Raw genomic sequence first — 26,864 nt, forward strand, 5'->3', positions numbered from 1 at the left:
AGTAAACAAGTGCAAACACATATATACTTGTAAATTGAAGTAGTGCTTTGAGGAAGAGGATCTAGTTGCTCCAAGGGAGATTAATAGGAGGGCCTAATTTAGGAGGTGATAGGAAAGATAATATCTGAGCTAAAACAAAAATGAAGGATAGATGTCAGCTAGACAAGGGAGAGAGTTAGTGTGGAGAACAGGATAGTTAGAGGGAAAATATTTAAAGGTCCTAAGATAGACTATGAACTTGGTTCATCTGAGGAAGTAAAAAAAATCATGTTAAAGATTTTGGATTTCCATTCTAGTGTAATTGGAAATTGTGTAAGAGTTTTAATCCAGGAAATGTCATGAGCCAATTAAACTGTGAAAAAACTATATGGAGAGGGGATTGGAGAGGAGAAGAGTGAGAAAAAGAAAGCTGGACAGGGTAGGGAACTTTTTCAGCAAACTAGCAAAAACATGGAAATAGAGACAAGTAGATAGTTTGGAGATATCTTCTAAAGATAGAATTTAAGGGCCTTAATGAGATGAGAGATGGAACAATTTCAGTAAATGATATCAGGCCAAAACCTTAATATCATTATTGACTTTTCTCTTATTTTCACATATCATATTCAGTTTATCCTCAAATCCTAAAGTCTTTACCTTCAAAATAGATTGCAAACATATTCCTACCATATCCCAGCTTCCACCCTAAACCAACCCATCATTAGTTCTTCCTGGACTACTGCAGTAGCTACCCCCACTGGTCTCCTGGCTTTCAACCCCCTCCTGCCCACCACAGATGACTTTTCTACTCAGCACACTCTTTGAAAATGTAAATCAAATCATTTTATCACTCTCAATATCTCTACTCCACAGTGGCTTCTCATACAAAACTCTTAGCAAAGCCTGCAGGGCTCGTAATCTGGACTCGTCCCTTCCTGTCTAATTCATTTTGTACTAATCACCTTCTCACTTGTTCCTGTTCAATCTGAACTGACCTTCAATCTCACTGACCTTCCTGCTGCGCTAGAGACATACCAAGCTTATTCCTGCCTTTGGAACTTTGTACTTACTTTTACCTCTGGATTTCTGTTTCCTTAAATTGGTGATCGATGATATATAGATAGATAATAGATATATATATAGAGAGAGATAGATACATAGATAGATAGATACATAGACATAGATATATACATATGGATTATTCCCTCATGTCATTCAGTTTCTACTAAATGGTTACCTCTCTGACCACCCTAACTAAAATAACCCCCTCCATCACCCTCTCTGACCTTACCTTGCTTTATTTGTATTCATTACACTGATCATTACCTTACACTATATTATGTATTAATTTGCTTATCTGTCTTTCTCACTAGAATTTAAGTTTCATGAAAGTATGGAATTGCTTTTTTTACTTCTGCTTCCTCAATATCTAGAAGAGTACAACATGAGAAGCTCTTAGGCAAAATTTATTGAATGAAAAAAGGAAGGAAAAAGTGAAAAAGAAGAAGACATCAAGGTGGCCTCTGAGGTTTCCGTCTTGTCCAGTTGAATGGATGGAGATGGTAGGGCTATTTACTGAGTTGGGAATACTTTCAGAAGGCCAGGTATGGAGGAGGTCAGGAGATCCATTTTAATCAGGTAGAATGTTAGGTAACTTTAAGACATTCAAGAACAACAAGTAGGTTGGCAGATGAGTAGGACCACATAAATTTATCATTCTAACTGAAACTAAAAGTAAAGTTTTGTATATTTTTTGAAATATTCACCAATTGCTTTATTACACTGGACTTACAAAGTAATTATTTTTTAAAATCAAAATTTGTGGAACACCTGGGTGGCTCAGTTGTTAAGTGTCTGCCTTTGGCTAAGATCGTGATCCCAGTGTCCTGGGATCGAGCCCCACATCGGGCTTCCTGCTTGGTGGGAAGCCTGCTTCTCCTTCACCCACTCCCCCTGCTTGTGTTCCCTTGCTCACTGTGTCTCTCTCTGTCAAATAAATAAATAAAATCATAAATAAATAAATAGATAGATAATCAAGATTTGTTTTGAGTGAAAGATAAAGTAGGGGCACCTGGGTGGCCTGGTTGGTTAACCAATTGCCTTTGGCTTGGGTCATGATCCCAGAGTCCTAGGATCAAGTCTTGCATGGGGCTCCCTGCTTCTCAGGGAACCTGCTTCTCCCTCTCCCTCTGTCTGCCGCTCCCCCTGCTTGTGTGCCCTCTCTGTGTCAAATAAATAAATAAAATCTTTTTAAAAAGAAGGTAAAGTAAAATAAATATATATCCATATGTATATTAAAGCAGAATTTTTGGGAAAACCTCTATTTATTTTCTTTAAACTAATTCCATAACTTTCAGCGCACGTGCTTCAACCAGTTTCTTAGCTACATGTGTATTTAATACTATGTCACTATTATATTTGTGAAGAATAACTTTTTTATGATAAATATTTATTATTTTTATTTTTTATGACATTGCCTTGAGTCTTCTTCAGAATTGTATTTTGTGGTTAATAAGTTTGAAATCGTTGACACATTCAACGAATTCTTCTTTGTAGATCATAGTATCCTTAGAGAAAAGGCATCTCTATAAGTGCTGAAGTACTTGGTAAACTTAGAGCAAATTCTCCCAAACAAAGGATATTCTCAGTTGTAAACTTTTTAGTATTGAAATATGTAAACATTTCAGTCCAAATATTTTCATAGTTACTCTCTCGTTTACTCCCTCCAGAGACATTTTCTTGGATTAGTATTTTTTATAAAACAACTTTTGTCAAATAAGATGCTTCTTGACTCTTAAATTTCATCAAATACAGATGCTGCAAAATTGTAGGCCTTCTCAATTTCATACTACTCTGGCACAATATATTGTGTAAATTTCCAATTAAAAATAGGAGCTTCATCACAAAATTCTCCTCCTAAAGTAAGTTATCACAAAGTATAATCATTGAATTTCAAAATTCAATCTTGTATTCCAGTTGTGCTTTCATCATTTAATTTATGCAGTTCCTCCCATGCTTTTGTAGAGATAAATGTCATGTCTTGTTTGCAAGCTTTGTTTTCAATAGTTGCAATTTGATAAAAGCTTTAAAAGCTGAAATACTTTGGTACTCCATTTGTTGAGTATTTGATTAGAAATTTCCAGTTGATTTTGAACAACATGCAACCAAATTTTTTTTCCCATTTAGAGGCCTCATTAACAAAATTTAAAGGTCTCATTAACAACAACAAAAAAGCAAAATCAATGTTGCTTAACACAGCAGCTTATTAAAGGCTCAAAATCTCTAAAATCCTATCGATGGCAGACAGTAAAGAAAATAAGCATGGTCTGCCTCCCTGAAAAAAAAAATTGTGTTTGTGGTTTACAATTAACTTCATAAAAATATTGTTCACTTGCTTTGTGTAAATTTTGAGAACTATATTTCCTATTTTGAAGGTAGAAAATGGAAGCTTGTTTGGATGCAATTATGATTTATTTAGATACCGCAAACCAAAATAAATTTCGACTACATAGGTTTGTTGATTTAACAAGTATATTGCTTTGACTAAAATTCATATATTATTGTAGTGAAAAAATAAATAATTTATCTTTAGTGTTAACTTTTTATTTTACTGAGTTAGCAAGAACATTACCACTAAGACAGTATTTTACCTTCAACAGAATGAATTTAGAAAAACTGTACTTTGATTCCATGAATTGGCTGAAAATAATTACATTACACTGGAATTAAGTTAAATTATTTTCTATTTGAAATATCTGATGACACTGATTTAAAACTGCTGGTTTTAGTTCTGTTAATAGTGAAAAGACATTAATGGCTACCACTTTATATACAAGAAGACTTGGAATTAAAAATGATTGAAATTATTTTAGAAGAACAGTCATGTACTCTAAATAAAAGTGATACTACACATCACTCCGAAGTGTGGGTTTTCATTTATAGTACATGGACTGTTCTAAAATAATCTCAATCATTTTTCTTCTATGCTCCTGCTTTTATGTGTGTAAGTTATAGTCTTTGGGCACAAGTTTTCTTAAAATAACTGTTAAATCAAGTAGATGCTGACGTTTCTTCAGCAGATTTATGTTCTCTGGTTTTTATGTGGTCATGTTATCAGTACACCCCTATGGTGGATAATAAATACCAACAAACATCTTATACAAGTTACATGTTCATTACTAAATTTCATGAAAAATGAAAAGCTAGCACTTAACTTTCTTAAAACATGCACTTCTGTATTTTGGAGGCTCATTGCTGGTGAAAGGATTTATTGTGAAGTTTTTTTAAGAGTAACCAAAAAATTAAGTAAATCATTTTAGATTTACACCACATGATGCCAAAAGCTATTAAACTATTCTCTATAAGAAGGACTGCTCAGTCTCTATTTCCCAAACATATTTCACATTCCCCTAACCTATAATTTTACACATGTCCTATCAGTCCACCCAACTGGTGACCTGAAAGCTCCATTCATCTGGTTGCTGCATGGGTGGTTGGCTGGTATAGCAAGCTGCCAGCAGGGGGCACCACCTTTGAATATTTCTCCCACCACCATCTGTGGCATGGAAGAGTTAACTGCCTTCCTGTATCCATACAGACACAGGTAGTTTTATCAGACAGCATACCTCTTTAAAAGAGAGGTGTTGGTCATATCGGGTATGGGAAGGGTCAAGAAGAGAAAACAGGGTTGTCGCTGGTTTTCTTCCTTAACCATATGTTTAAATGGTTCTCTATCCCTTGTCACTTATTCCTTTGTCCCTACCCCACATTTTCTGTCCCTTTCATACCCTAAGGACACTTGGTGTGAGTTTGTAATTCATTATTCTGAACGAAGAGATAGTATGATGCGAACTATCCATCCTACAGATCATAGTGATTATCAGCTACCATTCCTCAGCACCTGTTACATATCAGGTACAAATCTCATCTCAAATCTTCAAAACAAATCCATGAGCTAGATATTATTTTCATCCTATAGATGTGGGAAACCAGAGCCAAGGCTACCTGACTGTTAAGTAATGGAAGTAGAATAGAGCCCAAGCCTGCATTCTTTCTGTTGCACTATGACTATATTTCTAAAAGGCATTCACAGCTGGAAGTGAACATAGTTCTGTCCGTTTAATCAAAACTCAGCTCTGGCTAACTTATTTATTCATTCATTCAAAATATTTATTGAGTGCCTTCTATACACTAGGCCCCATGCAAGGGGATTACAAGGAGATGCTAATTTAGAGACCTCACACCAGGAACCCTTATTGTATTTCTGCCCATGATGCCATAACAAAGTAACTGATATAAAACTTCAGTGCCAGCATGAACCATTGCAGCTGTAGCCTACTACCCCATCCCAAAGCACCCAGCACTCTGATATTGCCTCATACACCATCCTGTATCCCAGCGAATGATAGTTTTGAATGCAGAGTCCTTTACATCTAAGAGTCATAACAACCATAAGAGGGATATAGGAGACATTTTAGTATCCACATTTTATACTGAGGCACAAAGAGAGGAAGGGTCCTTCCCAAGAACTGTAACAATCCTAGTATCTTGTCCAGTGTCTTCTTGCTTCCTCTCAGGCATCTCGAATAGAGAAGATAGAATACATGACTTAGAGCCTCTCCTTGCATGGAGAGCCTGTCCCTGGAATTTCTGGCTACACTACTGTTCTGCCAGCAGCCACGTGTAGGTAGGAATATTGTTGCTGTCCATGACTAGGGGGAATAATCAGTCTCAGCTATTCCCTGGTTCTAAACCAGCCAAAGTAATTGGATTTAATTTTAATTTTTTAATGCCTTGGAATTAATAAAAACAGCTGCTGCCACAGTGTGTGGGTGTCCTTCTCCAGAAGGCACAGACAAAAATAAATAAATAAGTGAAAACCCTACATATAAAATAAACTGCGAAAAATAAACAATAGAGTGTGTAGGACAAAAAGGTTAATTCAAGAATCGAGCAGTGTCTTTTTGTTATCAAAAATTCAGCTGGCAATATGTAGCTCTGTCTCTCTCCTCCCACTACGAGTGCCCATCAGCCTCTGATAAGATGACAATCTGATTAGACACTGGGTGTAAAAAATGTGTTGCCTGTATCTGAGCACTCACTCACTCTCTCTTTCTCCCCATCCCTGTGACTCACCAAGAGATTAGCTGTGACAAAGTGTGGAGAAAGATAAGAATAGATATGCTGGTGACAGGAGCACCATTATAATTATTTGGGGGAAGATAGGTTTGGAATTAGGAGTGGGTCCTGTTTGCCTAGGAAGGGCAGATTTATAATGTGAGCATCCATGCCAGCTGCTCCATTGGCTCAAGCCAGGTGGTGGTCTAGGTTATTCCAGCTAAATGTAACTAAAGGCCACATGTTAGCATGGATGACAGACCAGAGATTCAGCTGCTCTTAAGAAAGGAAGAGGGACAAAATCTTACTTAATTTCATATATACCTGGAAAAACTGGATGCCAGGTTGCTTCCCACCCCTGGGTCAATCAAGAAGGAAAATGAAGACTATTTCTGCAATTGCAATTGTTGGCTGAGTTTCAATAAGCACAACCTTGGTGTGGTGTGGAGAATATGTGTTTATCAGTTAGATAGTACATCAAATAGGTAGCTTGTTATTAGTATACAGGAGGTGCTTCCTATATGTTACTCCCTTTGGGAGTATTTGAATGACTTTGTTTTGCATACCTCCTTTAGAATTTACAATCTGAAAAAAAGGATTATTATTTTCCTTTATGCTAATATGAAGAAAAAATGTTTCTGGTGTCTAGAAAGAATATGGGATTGGAACTCATCTATTCATATCCATATTTTTCTGCTAGATTAAAGAGGAAATTAGTGCTCCTGTCATTCAGGGTTTTTGAGGAGGGCGGAGAATACTGTTGTTTTAGAGAGCCCTGGGTATTCCATTAGGTCCTGAGTTTCTTCTCTTCCTCTGTGTTCTGCTAAACTCCAAAATGATGCACTGGGAATTTGACTGATAGTTTGAAGAGAAGGCAGAGAGGATGATAAATGGGAAGGAATCATTCATTCATTCATTAAGTAATAAATTCACTCATTCATTAATTCAACAAATATGCTTTGAGTTCCTCTTCAGGGCTAAGCACTATGCTAAGTGCTATGGATTTTGAGATGAATCAGAAATTACAGTAGTATCTATATTAATTTAAATTAGCATTTAAAGCAATTAGTTCATGGAGTTGCTGACAAAACTTTCAAAAAGGAAATATCATTTGAGCCTGGGTATCACTTCTCTACATCGGGAAGTACTATGTAGAAAAATATGGGAATGGTAATTGCAGAGAGAAGGAAAAGCATTTTAAAGGCATGAGATTTGTGAGAATCTAATATAATCAGGGCATGACTTGGTTTCACATGGAGAGAGCACAATATACATATATTGGTATGGCTGAAATTATTTATTCTAGTTTGTTAATCCCTTAATATTCATTCACAAATATATTCATTTACCCAATTCATAAGCATTTTCAAGAACATCTATGCAAAGCCCTGCACAGATCCTGAAGAACCAGAGATGAATAATATATCATCCCTGCCCTAGAGGACAGGGGGGCTCAATCTCATGGTGGAGAAAGGTATATATTCAAATTGATATAATGAAAAAGAGGCTATAATAGAGAGGTGTATACAGTATGAAGTATGACTGTGAATTTGTTCAGTATGTACATGCACGTGTGTGAGTGTGTGTGTGTGTGTTTTGCTCACTCACATGTGCATGCATGACTGGATCTGAGGATGTGCGTTAGAGGGTCCCCTCACATATGTGGATGCCCTTTTCAGTTGTCAGTATGGACCCAGGATGATAGTTTTTTCCGAGAACTGGATCAGCCTTTAGCTTCTAGGTCCTGAGAGCACATGCTCCAGGTCTTGAATCTCTATATCTCTGGCAGGATCAAATGTTGAACTGTTTCCTTTATGAAGTCTTCTGGGGAGTCATGGACAAATTTCTTCTTAAGAACAAGCATTCTTGACCCCATCTTCATTTTCATCCTATCATTGGGATAATAGGAATACCCTCAGGGGATGGTTGTAAGGATTAAAAGACTTAATACATCGTAATGTATTTAAATTATACACATGGTCGGTGACACGTATACATGTTAGGAATTATAATTGTAACAACTATTATCATATTTGTTGTATTGTTTTCAGTGATACCTCAGACTAACTGTATTAAATGGAATCAGAAGGCTGCCTTGTCTCACCTAACATTAAGTATAAGAAGTTATTTTTGGGGATCCCATAAATCTTGCCATGCTCATACTCCCCTGTAACATGGGCCTTTCTACTTTCCCTTCACTTGAATGCTAAAGAGTCTCTATACTGAACTAAAATCTACCTTCCTATGATATCTACCATTTTTCTTCAGAGATGAGTCTTCTTTTCATTTCATTATAGCTTTTTAAAATAAGCAAGTATTGTTAACTTCTCTGTGCCATTTCTAGTGAGAAAGAGAGGGAAAATGTGACATACTTCTTGTCTTCAAAAAGCCTAACCTTTCTTTGAAGAAATCTCCATTTACTTTTGCTGTTCATTGTTAAGGGACATACCAAGTTATTAAATTTATTTTAATATATGTTAAAGTAGAGAAAAATTAATGAAAATTAAATGGTCAGAGGATTCAGAGGAGTATGTTAAAGAATAAACATTTACTTATACATTCTTTTGTCCATCATTTAACTAGTTCATTTAAAAATTATTTTGGCCTTGACAATCTACCTTATGCCACATCTATGAGTAGCAGTTCACCAAGTAGGTAAGATGGCAAGGAAGGCAGTCCAAATGGAAAAAAGATCAAATACAAAGAGATCCCATAGAGGTGTGGGAGGAATGGCATAAAATTGTGTTAGGGAGTTGTGAGTAGCTCAGTATGAATGAAACAAAGTGTTCAAGGAGGAAGAACTGGCTGATGATACCAGATCACAGAGAGATCTCAGGAAGCCTTGTGGGCTAAACCAGAGTATATAGATAGGGAGTTGTTTGAAGAGTCTTTAGCAAGAGAGTACTGTGAGAGCAGATTTTTCTGGAAGCAGAAATAAGGCTAGGATCTGGATGGCAAGGGGAAAATGGAGGGTGGCATATTACCATAGGGATTATGAGCAAAGACTTGGAGTCTAATACAAGCTCTGTGGATTACTAACCCTGCCACTTCAGGGAATATTTTTTTACCTTTCTGAGCTTCGGTTTTCTTGTCTATGTAAAGGGGATGTTAATAACCCCTGGCTCATGGGGTTATTGTGAAGTTCAAATGATAATGCATATAAAACATTTAACATGATGCCTAAGACATAGTAAAAATATAATAAGCAAAATAAGAGAAAAACCAGAAGTGCATTACAAATGAGAGAGACATTTTTCCTACTTAGTCTCAGCTTTATTTTCCTCTCTCCTTTGTGTTACTTGAAAGTCCTCATGAAAATAAATAATAAAAAATAAATAAATAAATAAATAAATAAATAAATTCCTCATGAATTTGACCTACTGAGCTCCTCTCAAATAGATTTTTATTTGTATTCTTAGCAGAGTCTAGAAAATATAAGCCCTGAGCAGCATCTTGGCTTCCTTGAATGATTACTCCAGGGCCCATTACCTTCACTCTGTCTGCAAATCAGGTTAGGCATCCGAACCACTCAGGAGAGGAGCTGAGACAGCTGCAGGCATTAGATGAATTCTCTTGATATCACATAATCAAATTTGGTGGAGATGGCAGGCTCTCAGAATCAAGTTGCTAAACTTAGCTGGAATAAGAGAAAAACTGGGGTGATTGAATTTGAAGCATGGACCCTGATCAGATATACTAGTTACTGAGGAGTTGAGAACATCAGCATCATAACCCGAGGGGCCTATCACTGTAGGAATCACTAGCATGTGAAGACATGCTCACCTTGTGCTCAGATCTGTGAGCCAGGGCCTGAAGCCAGTATCACAGACCACTGTCGAGAGACCTTCAGGCCACTTTCAGTTGGCATTCTTCTTGAATGCAAATCTGGAACACTGAGACTAGGTTATTCCACCAGCCTCACATTCTTACATTTTGAATCATGTCACACATGTATACCATTACCTATTATTTCCATAGCCTTCTCTCTGCACTGGCCTGATCTTGGTTTTCCACTGTTCCTTTCTCTATCCAGAACTTTCCCTCTTTTCCTCTGAAACTCAGCTGTATGGTTAATAATATCACTTCTCAGTCTTTTAGTCCATTGCTTCCTTTACCTCTTCTCTTAATCAAAAATGCTTGGTGCATGATACTTAACAAATATCTGCTACATAAAACAATGAAGTAAGACCTGATATGGAGGCTGTTATTCCCTCCATTACCCTCTGAAGAGCTTCTCATTCTCTTTTTTTTTTAAGATTTTTTTTAATTTCTTTATTTGACAGACATAGATCACAAGTAGGCAGAGAGGCAGGCAGAGATAGAGAGGGGAGGAAGCAGGCTCCCAGCTGAGCAGAGAGCCCGATGTGGGGCTCGATCCCAGGACCCTGGGATCATGACCTGAGCCGAAGGCAGAGGCTTTAACCCACTGAGCCACCCAGGCGCCCCAGAGCTTCTCATTCTCTTACTCCATGTACAGAAATATAAGGAGGAGATGACTTTTCTCTTAACTCCCCATGCACCTTCCAGGACCTTATTTCTCTGTCTCATCATGGGTAGCCCCAACATTTCAAAATAGGAAGGGTAGCAATCTCTTTAGAAAGGAGGAGTGCCTAGGAGGGCTTTTCTTAAAGTTATATTTATATTACAAGAAGACTGTTGTTACCTGTGTATTTATTTGTGATGGCTGTGGGAGTAGGAGGCAAATGGATTTGGTTGATGGGCCCAAGGACATCTGTAGACAGCCTTTGATACTACCACTGACATTTATGTGCAAAGCCCTTTCCTTTTTTGTTTAGGTTCTTCTCTATACTGCTCTGCCCTCCTCAGCACGTTCAGGTTCTCAACCATTATTAGACTTTATGTCCCATCACTTCAACCACTTTTTTCTAACATAGTCAAATCTGTCTTGTTTTCTACACCTGTGCAGCTACTAGCCTTCTGTCCTTCTGACCACTATCATTGATTCTATGGACTGGCACAGTCATGATAGTTAACTTCTTTCACTAACTTGAAAGGCACCCTGGGACTTCAGGATAATTTTTAAACTCTTTAACCTGGTTTATAAAGTCCCTTTCTAGTCTAGCTTCTGCCTTCCTTTTCAGACACATTTTCCTATGATTTCCCTTCTCACTCTTTGTGCTTCAGCCATGATGAATTCCTTTCAGTCCTAGCATTTTACTTGTTCTCTCTTGCCCCCTGGATTTTGCACACACTCATATCTGGAATGCCAGAAGTTCATAATTTATCAAGAGGGATTATGGAGGAGTGTTCTAGGTACTGGACTTGGAATCAGAAACAAATTTGAGTCTCAATTCTATCATTTTCTTGCTTGAGATCATGGGTGAGTTCCTTAACTTTTATGAGCCTCCATGACCACATCTGCAAAGTAGGACAATACCTATCTTGACCAAATAGTTATGAGAATTAAATCAGGTACTGAATGAACCCCAGAAACAACCAATACTGATATGACCACATACTGTGCATGTTCTGTTCATTCCTTCCTTTCTCTTTTCTCTCATTCTTCTCTCAATCCTTCTTTTCCTTTTCTCCTTCCTTAATTTTTTGTCTCCTTCCCCTCTCTGCTTTTCACTTAATGTTCGGGTGAGATTCACAAGATCCAGGGCTACAGGCAAGAAATTCAAGCTGCTGTATGTACAGAATTAGTGTCTTGGCAACCTCTTCTCTTCCACAGGAAGCCCACAGCCTTACTTCCCACCCTGGCTACTTAGGCAGCCTCAGAAAGACACCAAGGTAGAAGCAAGATTCTTCAACAAACTGCATGTTATAATGCTCTGGGAGATCTTTTTTTTTTTTTTAATTTCTTTTCAGCATAACAGTATTCATTATTTTTGCACCACACCCAGTGCTCCATGCAATCCGTGCCCTCCCTAATACCCACCACCTGGTTCCCCCAACCTCCCACCCCCCACCCCTTCAAAACCCTCAGGTTGTTTTTCAGAGTCCATAGTCTCTCATGGTTCACCTCCCCTTCCAATTTCTCTCAACTCCCTTCTCCTCTCCATCTACCCTTGTCCTCCATATTATTTGTTATGCTCCACAAATAAGTGAAACCATATGATACTTGACTCTCTCTGCTTGACTTATTTCACTCAGCATAATCTCTTCCAGTCCCGTCCATGTTGCTACAAAAGTTGGGTATTCGTCCTGCTCTGGGATATCTTAACAATTTTCTTTCAGTAACAGGCTACTGTACCTGGAGCCACCACCAATCTTGTTTTTTCTCAACCTCATCGCTTACACCCTCCTCCTCACACTGTCCTCTACATGCTCCTGTGTCTCATGGCTTCTCAGTAGAATGCCAAGCCCCTACAGATGAGCCTTGCATCCTTCATCCACCCTGCCAGTAACCCTCAGAAAAATACCTGCCTCTAAGGAGCTTCCAAACTGATCCTAGTGAATAAGACTTAAGAAGACATCAATAAAGAAACAAGAATTACTACAAAATGTGGGAGCTGAACAGGTCTGGAATTGTCAGTGGATGACCCTAGAAAAGACACAGTTTGAGATGGGTTTTCTAAGATTAACAGGATTTTGAAGGCATAGAAGTGAGAGACATTCACTGTAGGAAAACAATGTGAGTAATTTGGATGTCATACAGCATGAGAGAGTACAATGACCCTATGGTGTGGGTGAATGTAAAGAAGTTATGGGAATTATGACTGGAACATTTTGCCTTTTCTCATGTATATGTTTCAGAGTTCCTTATTAGAGAATGAGCGTGATGACTTAGCAAAATTGCCTACACAGTATATTTGAAGCAGTATTTCCCAAAGTGCTTCTGTGGAAAATTAGTGTCATGGAATGCTCTGTAGAAAAACAATAATAACAATTTAAAGAAATGCTGAATATTCTTTCCTCCCCCTTGAATATTTACAATGCATATTAGCTTATTTTAAAAAGGTCTGAATTAGTTTTATAACACAAAAACCTGACTTCCTTAGGAAAAGTAGGCCTCCCCTATTTATTTCAGCATAACATCACAGTCTTTAGTTGCCTTCAAGAGTCTGTAACTATGGGGTGCCTGGGTGGCTCAGTGGGTTAAGCTTCTGTGTTCAGCTTAGGTCATGATCTCAGGGTCCTGGGATTAGGCTCTCTGCTCAGCAGGGAGCCTCCTTGTGATCTGTCAAATAAATAAACAAAATCTTTTTTTTAAAAAATGGGCAGAAGACATGAACAGACACTTCTCCAATGAAGACATACAAATGGCTATCAGACACATGAAAAAATGTTCATCATCACTAGCCATCAGGGAGATTCAAATTAAAACCACATTGAGATACCACCTTACACCAGTTAGAATGGCCAAAATTAGCAAGACAGGAAACAATGTGTGTTGGAGAGGATGTGGAGAAAGGGGAACCCTCCTACACTGTTGGTGGGAATGCAAGTTGGTGCAGCCACTTTGGAGAACAGTGTGGAAATTCCTTAAGAAATTAAAAGATGCCCTTCAACGGATGAATGGGTAAGGAAGATGTAGTCCATATACACTATGGAGTATTGTGCCTCCATCAGAAAGGATGAATACCCAACTTTTGTATCGACATGGATGGGACTGGAAGAGATTATGCTGAGTGAAATAAGTCAAGCAGAGAGCGTCAATTATCATATGGTTTCATTTATTTGTGGAGCATAACAAATAACAAGGAGGACATAGGGAGATGGAGAGGAGAAGGGAGATGATGGAAATTAGAAGGGGAGATGAACCATGAGAGACTACGGACTCTGAAAAACAATCTGAGGGTTTTGAAGGGGCGGGGGGGCGGGTGGGAGGTTGGGGGAGCCAGGTGGTGGGTATTAAGGAGGGCACATATTGCATGGAGCACTGGGTGTGGTGCATAAACAATGAATTCTGTTACACTTAAAAGAAATTTTTAAAAAAGAAATTAATTTTAAAAATTTAAAAAAAGAGTCTGTAACTATATTGTGTATTATTGTTAATATTTCATTGACTGCTTCCCCACAAGAGTATAGACTCCATGAGGACAAATGTGTTGCCTATCTTACTTACCATTATACCTCAAGAATCTAGTACAATGCCTAGGCATATAATAAGTGCTCAAAATAGGAGTAAACAATGACTAAAATCTTTGTTTAACTTTGCATTGTCCAAACAGCTAATAAAGGGTAGGGCTGGAATTTGAAAAAAGTGCTGCCAAATCCTGGTCTCTTTTTGACCATAGATGGTATGATTGTTGTTCCCAGGTACTACATGGAGTTCTTGATATTATAGTTTTTCTTTTCCTGTTTATTACCTTTTGAAGCTTAAATGATTGTCTGATATGCCCACATTTTTTGTTTGTATCTTCAGGCAAAGGCTGCCACCTAAAAATGTTTACTACTACCGGTGCCCGGACCATAGGAAGAATTATGTGATGTCCTTTGCATTTTGTTTTGACCGAGAAGAAGATATTTACCAGTTTGCTTACTGCTATCCATATACATACACGCGCTTTCAGCATTACCTTGACAGCCTGCAAAAGAGAAACATGGATTACTTCTTTCGGGAGCAGCTGGGTCAGAGCGTGGTAAGGCCTACTCAGAAACAGGCAGCCTTAGGGGAGAAGCTTAGCAGTGGGTTTTAATGGAATGCAGACAATGGATATTGATGCTTTGTATATGCTCTGGAACTTCTAAGAATAATTATTTTTATTGTGCCATTCTTTGCCTCTGTGGCCAACAGTAAGTCACAGAATAAGATATGAGACAGATGCTTGTCCTTCTGAATTGAAGCTGATAAGGCTCTCTAACAAGATACAAAAACTCTGGTGAGAAAACAACGAGGCTCCTACCAGGTGTTACAGGCATGTTAAAGGTATGAAAGCATTTTATGAGAGTGAGCCTCTGAGATAAAAAATACGTTTGTCTTTTAATGAATTCAGCTTGCCTGCAGTGCAGGTTAACGAGTGGTGCACAGTTTGGCTGTGCTGCCCACGACATGTTCCATCATTGCCCTCCATCAGTTTCCAATCCTTCTTCCTTCCCAGGTTTAGTTCTCTGGGTCTGGAGATTTCAGTCTTACATTCTGTATTAGTTTCCTACTGCTGGCATAACAAATTGCCATGAACTTGGTGACTTACCACAAACACAAATTTATTATCTTACAGTTCAGGAGAAGTCTGAAATTGGTCTCACTGGGCTAAAATCAAGGTATCAGCAGGTCTACATTCCTTTTGGAGGTTCCAGGAGAGAATTTATTTCCCTGTTCTTTCCAGCTTCTAGAGGCTGTTTGCATTTCTTAGCTTGTAGTTCCCTTCCATCTCTAAAACCAGCAATGGTTGGTCTAGTCTTTCTCATGATGCATCACTCTGACACTGAATCTCCTGCCTCCCTCTTTTACTTATAAGGACCCTTGTGATTATGTTGGGCTCATCCAGATAATCCAGGATAATATCTCCGTCTAAAGATCTTTAACTTAGTCACTTTGGTAAAGTCTCTTTTGTCATATAAAGCAACATATTCATAGTTTTCTGGGATTAGGACTTGCACACTTTGGGAAAGGCATACATTGTTCTTCCTACTATTATTCTTTGTGGTCAATGATACTTCAGTTACTTATAATGAATAAGCAGGTGATTGTTTTTATGTTTCTTTCTTTAAGAATTATGGGCTGTGCCCCTAAAATAGGCATATTGAATACTTTAAAGATCCTAAGTGAGGATACTGGTGGAATTGGCAGAAAATACTAGACTCGAGGTTCTGATACATGTTGGTGGAAAATTGGGGACTGTGAGTTCCACCTAGAAGGGAGCCCCACTTCTAAATGAAAGTTTTCAAGACAAGGCTGTTTAAAAGATGTAGAGTCTAGTCTAGCATACCCCAAAAGAGGAGAGAGATAAAGAAGGCTTGTGTATGGCTCAGATACCTGAGAGCCAAATCTGATCTTAAAAGCTAGTGGTCACGATGATGTTCTTGTAGTCTCAGATAGACAGAAGTATACACTAAGATTTTGCAAAATATCTTCCCTTAACTCTGTCTTCCTAACAGTGGTTCTGGTTAGTGCATGGGTATCTGGTTGCCTGTATGTTTCTAATTGAAAATTGGGACACATGGTGTATCAGTCAGCCTGCTTAGCAGGAAACAGATGGCAGCCTCACATTAGGATAATTCAAGGAGAGTTTAATAAATGGGCTATTTACAAGGTGTGGGCCGTGTGTAGGGAAACCACAGGATATAGTGCATTTCCTTGGGGCTACTAACAGTTCAAAGGGTGTGAAGGGAAGGAATGGTTACCAAAACCCAATAGTAGAGAGCCATGTAGTGGGCAACCTTGAGTGGAACAGTGACCTTCAGTTAAGGAACAAAGTTAGCCTGAGATGACCCCACGGGGAGGGAGCTGAGAAAAATAAATGCATAGAACTCATTCTGTTACTTCCCTCTGATTTCCTACTGGGGTCCTTTTTGACCAACCCAACCAGAAGTCAGAAGATAAGAGAGTTCATTGATGTAGTCCATACAGATAAGCCACCCTAGTCAGTGGAGAAAATAGAGAAAGACAGAGAGTGACTGTAGAGAGGCAAGTAGATCATATTAAATACATATAGATCAACAATTTATTACTGGAAATAGAGAGATTATCTAAGATAAGACTGTCAGAGAAATTCTGAGATGAGTGTTCACCAGACTTGTGAATTGTGATATGAGTTAAGATGGTGATAAGTTCATTCAATACTTGTGACTTCTAATTTTAAGGGCAGGATTGGTATATTTCATTCCTGTGTCCCTCCAATTCCCTTCTTAGATTTATGCCAGGCAGAATGTAGGTGCATACTCAATGACTATTAAATGGATTGTTGAATGAATGGAAGAATGAATCCAGTGTGGATCCAGGATGGAATTCTACCATCATATCTGTGTTTTAGACAGAGGATGAAGAAGATATGGGGAGAAAGGAGAAGATGCAGTTGCATAGCACTTTCTCTTCTATTCCATTTCATAGAACTCATATCCACTCTTCTCAAAGGAAGGATGAGACATGAAGTCTTCGTTCTGGGTGACCAAGTTTCCAGCTAAAAATTGGTAGTCCTATAGATACATAGGAAAACTGATATTGAATGACAGCCTGATATCTCTGCCACAGGAAGCCCGAATTTTGTTTTCAACTCTAATACCAAATTACTCATATGACCTTGGATGTTACTTACTCTTTCTGGGCACAAGTTTTTCATCTATAAGATGAAAAAGTTAGACTTGAATGGTGTTTTCAAATTATTCTTTGAGGAACTACTCTGGAAAAAAAAAAAAAGAGAGAGAAAAACAAGTTGAGACCCTTGTCTTCAGATTTTGTGAGGAGCACTGGGGGATATAAAACAAATCTTGGTGTTCTTCCAGAAATGTATTCTATACCTGAGGAGATAAGACATATTCAAACAGTAATATTTTAAAGCATATAATTAAGGATCTCATGAGTTGTTAGAGAGTTAATGGTCAGACAAACCATCAGGGAGAAGATAGGCTTTAAGCTGAGTCTTACAAGATGGGTAGAAATACTAAATACAGAGTTGGGGAGAAGGCAGCACAGACAGCAGGATACAGCCAGTCATTGCATGGTGACAATTGGTTAGAAGTCTGGTTTGGTTAGAATAGGGAATCTTTCTCCCAGAAGACTGGGATAAATAGGAATATCGGGTCCAAATTCTAGAAAGCTTTAATTGTCATATTAAGGAATTGGAGGGGGTACTTATAGATGTGGAGTCAAGTACTTTATGCATATCATCTTGCTTATTTCTCACAAAAGTTTTATGGAGTAGGCAAAATTATCCCATTTTGGATGATAAATAATCTAAGGCTAAAGAATAAGTTACTTACCTAGAGTTATATGGCTAGTTCATGTCAGAGACAAAGTTTAAACCTATGGCTTCTAACACCACATCCTGATGTTTTGATACAACACTGACACTTTCTACATTGGACCTACTGAGAGCCTCAGTAGATTAGAGATTGCCTTATCCAAAACAGCATTTTAAGAAATTAAAGTTAATGGAAGTACAGGGTATACCTGTGCTGGCCAAATCGTTTTAGGGAAACTCTATGGGTTGGACCTCAAAGCAGGTGCCAGAGACTTTAAGGCTTTCTGGCATACTTTTGCAGACAGGACAATTCTTCATTACCAGGGTGTTTGGTATGGTTCGTGTCTGAAGACACGACTATAATTAGTTAATCCTTATTCCAATTTAGAGGGAGGATAATTATAAGTGGGAAGGCTAAACATGCCTCCAGATCTTAGGGAAAGTAGGCAGAAAGAAGATTTTGAATAGTGCTGGAACTATTAATCACCATGTCCATAGCTACTATTGCTACAAACTATGTCATCCAAAATGGCATCTTATTTTGTTATTCACTACTGGCCCCTTCTAACCTCACCAAACAAAATCCCTTTGAACATCCATCAATGCTGCAATCTGACATTTAAAATAAATATATTTTGGGAAAAATCTTTTTTTGTTGTTCTTGTTATCTTAATTGTTCTTGTCTTTATTGAGATATAATTAATATACCACATAATTTATCCATTATAAGGGTACAGTTCTATGATTTTTAGTAAATTTATAGAGTTTTATACTATCACCACAATTGTTTCAGAACAGTTCCATCATCCCAAAAAGTTCCTTTGTTAATGCTCACTTCCACTCCCAACCCTAGCAACTACTGATCTTCTCTGACACTATAAATTTGTCATCTCTTAATATTTCATATAAATGAAATCATTTACATCCAGCATCTTTCATTTAGCATTGTATTTTTGAGATTTAGCCATGTTGTACCATGTATCAGTAGTTCATTTTTAGTGCTGAATAGTATTCTATTGAAAAGATACATACCACGTTTTGTTTATTCTCTAGATGGAGCTATTATGAATAATGATGTTATGAGCATTCACGTGCATACCTTTGAGTGGACATGTGATCTACTTTCTTTTGGTAGATTTCTAGGAGTGGAATTATTGGGTCATATAGGAAGTTCATGTTCAAACTTAAAAAAAGAAAAGCTGTGGGCACCTGGGTGGCTCAGTTGGTTGAGTGACTGCCTTTGGCTCAGGGCATGATCCTGGAGTCCCGGGATGGAGTCCCACATCCGGCTCCCTGCTCGGCGGGGAGTCTGCTTCTCCTGCTAACCTCTCTCCTCTCATGCTCTCTCTCTTTCTCAAAAAAAAAAAAAAAAAAAAAAGCTGTCGAATTTTAAAATAGAAGAACACGTGTTCCATGTTAGTAGTGCCATCTCCTACTAGCAATATAGGAGAGAGCGTTATAGTTTCTCCATGTTTTTGCTAACACTTAGAATTATCTATGTTTTTTATTCTAATCATTTTAGTGGGTATGTAGTGGTATCTCATTGTGATTTTAAATTGTATTGCCCTAATGACTAATTATGTTGATTATCTCATCATGGGCTAATTTGCCATTCATGTATCTTCTTTAATAAAGTGTCAGTTTAAATCCTGCTCACTTAAAAATATTGGGTTATTTGTGTCCTTATAATGAGTTTTGAGAGTTCTTTATATATTCTTAATGCAAGATCTTTGTCTGATACATGCTTTGCAAATATTTCCTTCTAATCTATGCCTTATGCCTTATCTGTTTATTCTCTTCACCATATCTTTTGAAGAACAGATGTTTTAAAATTTGAAGTCTAATTTATCAAGTTTTTCTCTTATGGATCATGCTTTGGATTCTTATCTAAGAACTCTTTGCCCAACTGGAAACCACAAAGATTTTCCCCCATGTTTCTTTAGAAATTTTTTATGATCTTGCTTACATATCAGTCTGTGATTAATTTTGAATTATTTTTTGTATGTATGTCATGAGGTAAGGGTCTAGCTCATATTTTTTTGCCCACAGATATTCAATTTTTCTAGCACTGCTTGTAGAAAAGACTGACCTTTACCTGTGAATTATCTTGGTATCTTTCTCTTGTGCTTTTGCTCCATTTTTCTTTTTTCCTTTCCGATTTTTAAGTCTGGATTCTTAGGGAGTCAACCCTGTGTCTCTGTAGGTTAATGGTCAGCTATTATTGGGCTGAGTTTGTGGTCACCTACCCTGGGTCCATAAGGTTTCCATCCTCTGTCAATGGATCTGTATGTGGGAATGGGGCACACAGTCAAAGTTTGGGCAATTTTCAAATCTGCCCTGGCTTTTACTTTCCTTTCTGTATTGTGTTTACCATGAGCATTTGTGCAGCTTCAGGTTTGTTAAGGAGTGTGTGACTGGCTTGAGCCTTCTCAGGTCTCTACTGAGCCTGCACTCAGACTCAGCCAGGCATGTGTTTGTCCCAGCTATGCAAATGCAGGCCCTCCTTACTTGCCAACCTTTGTGATGATAGTTTCCACAAACAATACTTCCAGGTGTGGGCACTGCCCACTTTTCCAAATTGAGTCCCTTTGACTATGACAGAAAAACTTCCAGTCCTCCTTCCTGCCCTGACAGAACCCTGCATTCACCAAGCTTGGGGGAGATGGAACAACCACGGCATATCACAGATTCTCATTCTTATTATCCAAAGTTCAGCAGTTTTTAAAGCATAACAGTTTTGAGATTGTTGTATGTCTTTGGTCAATTTCCAAAACACTTAAATGGGTATGTCAGTTTTCTCCAGCTTTATATTTGTAAATATATGAGGACAGTGAGGAACCAGGCTGGAAGGATCATGATCATTGTGGCACTTAACTCTTCCATCTCCAGGCTGCACTTACTGGTGACAGCAGATCTGCCTGTCTTTCCATCTGGCTTTTTTTTCTCCTATAGACAGAGATAATTGTTTGCCAAAAGTACCTGAAGGAAAATTACCACCACGACACCATGTATAAGAATGAGGGGCACCTGGGTGCCTCAGCGGGTTAAGTCTCTGCCTTTGGCTCAGGTCATGGTCTCGGGGTGCCCGGATCGAGCCCCGCATCGGGCTCTCTGCTCCGTGGGGAGCCTGCTTCTCTCTCTCCCTCTGCCTGCCTCTCTGCCTACTTGTGATCTCTCTCTCTCTGTCAAATAAATAAATAAAATATTTTTAAAAAAATAAATAAAAATGGGAATGCCATAGAAATGCCTAAAAAGCTGGTCTTTCTGACCTTAAGATCTCACACAATATTTAGAGTTGGCGATGACTATAGTGGTCACGTTCAAATTTAGCAAATATATTAGGAATGTCCTATGGGCAAGGACCCAAATTGTATAGACCAGTATCTTCTCTTAACATTCCAGAAATACGACTTTCAGCCTCTGCTCACACATTTCTTGAGGCAGCCTGAGCCCCATTTCAAAGAGAAAAAAGTTCAGCATTCCCAGAAAGAGTCACCTCCCTGTAACCCCTCTCTTTGACTCTAGGTCCACCCTCTGGGTCTACTTCGCAGCACATACTTGCTCCTATAGCCCCAGGACAGGTCTGCAAAGATGCAAGCCAGTGACCACACCCCCTCCTGAGTCCTCTATGGGATAGTCCTTTTTTTCCTCCTCTGCCCCCACAATTGTACACTTCTGCAAATTCTGTGGTTTCTAAACTTTGTGCCTTCTTCGTTGTTCTCTGGACATTATGTTGTTAACTTCCTTTATAAAATATCAGAACTGAATGTAAAATTTTATAGGCAATATAAGCCTTCTACAGCAGAATAGGACTATTGCCTCTCTTGTTCTGAATGGAATGTAACAAGGGTTTACATTAGCTTCTTTTAGCAGAGAAGTCTTCCTGTAGTTGATTTTTGTTGTTGTTCCTTTTTTTTTTTTTTTAAGATTTTATTTATTTATTTGTCAGAGAGAGTGAGCACAGGCAGACAGAGAGGCAGGCAGAGGCAGAGGGAGAAGCAGGCTCCCTGCTGAACAAGGAGCCCGATGTGGGACTCGATTCCAGGACGCTGGGATCATGACCTGAGCCGAAGGCAGCCGCTTAACCAACTGAGCCACCCAGGCGTCCCTGTTGTTGTTCCTTTAAAGCGATTTTAATTCCTCTGATTTTTTAAAATAAACCTTATATTTTTAAATATTTTTTAAAAGATTTTATTTATTTATTTGACAGAGATCACAACTAGGCAGAGAGACGGGGGCGGGGGGGCGGGGGGGGGGCGGAAGCAGGCTTCCTGCTGAGCAGAGAGCCCGATGTGGGACTCAATCCCAGGACCCTGAGATCATGACCTGAGCCAAAGGCAGAGGCTTAACCCACTGAGCCACCCAGGCACACCTTTTTAAATAATTTTAGATTTATAAAAAAAACAAGTTGACCATCTGCAGGTGCCATCATGGCAAACACCGCTAGTCAGGTGCTCCTGGTCTCCAGTCTCACCTTTGTGTTCCAGACACTCATGTACATGAAAGTGCTCATCCAGGTAGAAAATAAACCTCTTCCTCCAACAAAAGGACAAAATATTTTTGGGCAACAAGTATGTGAGCTCCCTGGTCTGTTTTGTTATGCTCAGCATTTTGTTAGCATTAGTGGGAAGCATGGGTTGTTCATAGACTTAACTGCAAAACTATATTCAGGAGTCCTTGGAACTGTGGTCCATGGTAACATTTTACAGTTTTATCGGGTAGTGTGAGAAGGTTGAGGAAATAGGCCCTGAAAATGTGCAAAAAGAAGCCACATCTTCCTTCAACCAAGTTATCAAGGAGACAAATCAAGAGACGATGGCTTGTTCTGCGGCTACCCTCATCACACATCCCTTCTACATGATCACTCTGAGATCTGTGGTACAATTCACTGGCAGAGAATCCAAGTACTGTGGACTTTGTGACTCCATAGTAACCATGTATCAGGAAGAGGGCATCCTAGGATTTTTGTGAGTCTTATTCCTCATCTCCTAGGTGACATAATTTCTTTGTGGCTCTGAAACTCACCAGCCTACCTTGACAGTACCTTTGCACTGGACAGTGGGGTTTCCACCATGTATGAAATGAAGAGTTATTCCCGAGCTGTCATAGGATTTTTTGCCAATGTTGACCTATCCCTTTGTGTTTATTTCTAATCTTATGGCTGTCAACAACTGTGGGCTTGCTGGTGGATCCCCACCTTACTTCACAATATATACTTCTTGGATAGATTGCTGGTGCCTTCTATAAAAAGAGAGAAATATGGGCTGAGGAAATAATTTCTTTTTCCAGAAGGTCCCCTTTGGAAAGACTTATTGTTGTGACCTGAGAATGTTAATTTGAACATGTGGTGTAGGGATAGTGACATTACTATACTCCCAGATGCACAGAATTGTGGGAGAGGATGTTGATTTCTATATAGTTTGGCACACTTTTTAAATAATCATTTAATCTTGAGAAAATGGGAAAAAATTGAAAAGATAATATAAAATATAAATTGAAAAGATAACAGTTTCCTCTAATGTTACACAAATCATACACAACCATGGAGCATTTGTCAAAACAAATAAATTAACATTGATATGATACTATTAACTAAACTACAAAACTATATTCAGTTATCCTCAGTTTTTCCACTGATGTTCTTTTTCTGTCCCAGGATCTAATCCAGAATAACACATTAGCCTATATTTTACAAGTATAATTGTGAACCCTTACAGTTGTCCTGCTATTGGTTTTAACCTTTCATTCTAGCTTGCTGTGATCATTTTGATTCTTGGATTCTCTTATCTGTACTATTAGTGTCTTCACTAAGATTTTTAAAAGTATATATGTTTTAAGCATTAATAGAAATGTATAAGTGTTTAAAAGGTTGAAACCTGAGACCAAGGACAGAGATCCATGCATATATCAGAGACTTCTCTGGAATGCCTGGATTGGCATTTTTTTAAATCAATTCTGTATCAGTCCTTGAGCTTGATTATGCTACTAACTCCAGTAACATAAGCCATCTAAGTGAACAAGGTTTTACCTGCCTCCAAGTCAACTCAGTTAAATTCTGCTTAGTTTAGGAGCAAAGTGGGCAAGTATAATGAGATTGGAAGAGTTTAAGATATGGAGCCTGGCAGCTTCTACAATAGTCCTTATGTGGACTTGTGAAGAAAAGCCAGGATCTCAGAAAGTAGCTAAAGGGAACCATGGACAGCCAAGTCAGAGGACAGAAGACAGTAATACAGAAAAGAAAGTAGAGAGGGCCAGCACCATTCTTATCAGCAGGGTAACTTCAAAATAAAGTAGCTCCCTTCCATTCTTTCTATTCCTTCCCCATTGTTCTTTCTTCCCCTTTGAAGTAAAACATTATGGAATTGCAGCTGGCAACATGACCAAACAAATGTATGAAAAATAATTACATCTTGTTGGCTGGGTTTTAAATTGAGTAATTGTTTGAAGTTAGTAATCTCAATTATCATTCCCTAATCCACCTCTCAGGAGAGTTCTTTGGACCCCCATCTGCACCAAACCTTGTCCTGATCAGACACTCTAAATTAAACAAGCTTAGTAGTTTTGGCTCCCTTCCAGCAGGCCACTTCACAAGTCACCACTCTCTTGGCATAATTTTTGCTATTCCCTCCAAAAAGAGTCTCAGTTAATTGGAGGCAGATATATCCTTCCAGCATCTGGTGAGGGACTTCTACCTTACCCGACTGCTACAGGTAACTCATCCATTCCAAACCTTATCCCTGGGTGAGGAAGGCCCTAAAGATAAGATGCTGGGAATTGGGGTCACCTGGGTGACTCAGTTGTTAAGCATCTGCCTTCAGCTCAGGTCATGATCACAGGGTCCTGGGATCGAGCCCCACATCAGGCTCCCTGCTCAGTTGAGAGCCTGCTTCTCCCTCTCCCTCTCCTGGTTCCCTTGCTTGTGCTCACTCTCTCTCTCTTCTCTCATTGTTGCTCTCTGTCAAATAAACAAATAAATAAAATCTTAATTAAAAAAAAAAGATGCCTGGAATTTTGACCCTGGTTCTCCACTGCTAAAACAAGCTGGTGCATGCCTGATTTACTCATGCTGCAGAGAATGACCCAGATTACCATACACCTGCTCCAGACCTGAGTTTCTTAGTCCAGTGAATGTATCACCATCGCTCCAGGTGCCTGTGCCGGAAACCTGTCCTATTTAACTTTTTATTCAGTCCTTGCATACAGTTACCAAGTATGATTGATGCTATAACTCAATATCCTTAGAATCTATCCGTTCCTTATCGCTGCTGCCAGTGCCCTAGTTCAAACTATCAGCATCTCTCAGGGAATCACAACAGCTTCTTTAGCCAACAGGTACAAGATGTGAGGTAAAAAGGCCTGTAGGCTGTTTATTTTGCTCACCTAAATACGTCAGCATTATAGTGGCTCCCAGAAAGTTCCAGCCTTCCTCCTAACCTTGTGTTGTCCTCATTGCCTCACTGATCCTCTGGTACCTGCCTAACCAAGAGACAGTAGACTTTTCACTGAACGCTACTTAGGTAGCTTGGCAGATGACATCCTTTCTGCTAACAGATTGCTATTTTTAGGCCATTCTTTCCTCTTCCTTTTATAAAAAGACATTTTGAGCCTTATGACATCAGTCTATATAACCCTCTGCCATTCCTTATTGCTTTCATCTGCTGTCGTCTTGGACAGTTCTCTCATCATGGAGAACTTTGGTCCATAATTGTCTTTTCCACTACTCCACTGCCACTATATTGAATAATTTCAGTATCCATGAAAATGACCCACTGAACACCCTGTTCTCTCAGTGGGTTAAGATAAAATAGCAAACTCTTAACTTGGTCTATAAGATCCTGCATAATCTGGCCTCTGCCTGCTTTTTCAGCCTGTCTCATTTATCCCTGTCATTTTGCTCTCTCTGTTCTACCCACACTGGCCTCCCTACCGTTCTTTCTATCAGACATGGATTGTCTCTCCTAACTTGTATACAGACTTGCCTATGTACCTGGAATGTTCCTTCTTGATGGCCCTTTGCCTAGCTACTTTCTATTCTGCTTTCAGGATCCAGCTTGAACATCACTTCCTCCTGGAATTCTTTCCTGATATACAATTCTCCATACTAGTTTGACAGCCTCTGTTACATGAGTCTATAATAAACTGTTTCCCCTTTAAAACACTTGTCACTCTTTTGATTACTCATTCTCTATCTGTTTTCCTCTGTTCATAGGTTTAGGGAATATTTTTATATTTAGGGTATGTATAAGAGTGGGGCAGATGAGAAGCCATGCTCTTACAGCCAGAATTCCTCCTGGTACCTCTTGGTGTGGTCATACTTTGTCACTTTCTCTGAAACCATATTTCCATTTTGTTAAATCAGAAGGTATATAACATTAGGACACAAGGTCATTTCTTTCCTGTGAGTCACAGGATGTCAAACCCAACAAGAAACTTAATTTTCTGGAATTTAAAACCATGTTATCTGTATCCCTAAGGTGGGATTTAGGCTGTGAACAATACCATAGATGCCATTGAGGAGGAAGGAAAAAGAGGGACTTCTGTGAAGTCAGGGCTTTGGCTTCTCTTATCCTCCCTGCCATGCACGCCATGCATGCCAGGCCCTATTCACTGGCCTTCCTCATAGACTTAGTTTAAAGAAAGGCCTCAAACAAATGAATCATGGAATACCACATCAAAAACTAATAAGTGACTAACATAACATAATAAAAAAAGAATAATAAAGAAAGGACTCAGCTGTTAACAGTGTTTGCAAATTTCTCTTCCTGCAGCTAGAAACACTGGTGCCCAGAGAGGGAAGGTAACTCTCCTGAGTCACACAGTGAGTTAATGGGACAGCGCTAACTGGAAGCCCAGCTGCTCACACCTCGATTGTCCACCGCAGCCCACTGCCTCTCACTCCCAGATCTGTCTGCAAAGCTTGCTTATTTGTCTGTTCTTTCTGCAAACATTAACTAAGTA

At 38.9% G+C, this 26,864-nt stretch overlaps 1 protein-coding gene and 1 pseudogene across 3 annotated transcripts in view; both read left to right on the top strand.

Moving 5' to 3' along the window:
- The window catches only part of AGBL4 (AGBL carboxypeptidase 4), a gene marked incomplete at both ends in the record, with an annotated part of 1,559,236 nt that overhangs the window by 1,035,676 nt on the left and 496,696 nt on the right, over positions 1-26,864 (top strand). For both annotated transcript variants that reach the window (XM_080800716.1, XM_080800715.1), the window contains one exon: positions 14,429-14,645. In XM_080800716.1, the coding sequence (XP_080656842.1) occupies positions 14,429-14,645 (217 nt within the window). The remainder of the gene's footprint in view (positions 1-14,428; positions 14,646-26,864) is intronic.
- Positions 22,337-23,246, top strand: LOC308340635 (mitochondrial carrier homolog 2-like; annotated as a pseudogene). The gene has a single exon. The product of its transcript is annotated as a mitochondrial carrier homolog 2-like (transcript).

The sequence above is a fragment of the Martes martes genome (assembly GCF_963455335.1).
Source record: "Martes martes genome assembly, chromosome: 4".
Lineage (NCBI taxonomy): Eukaryota > Metazoa > Chordata > Mammalia > Carnivora > Mustelidae > Martes > Martes martes.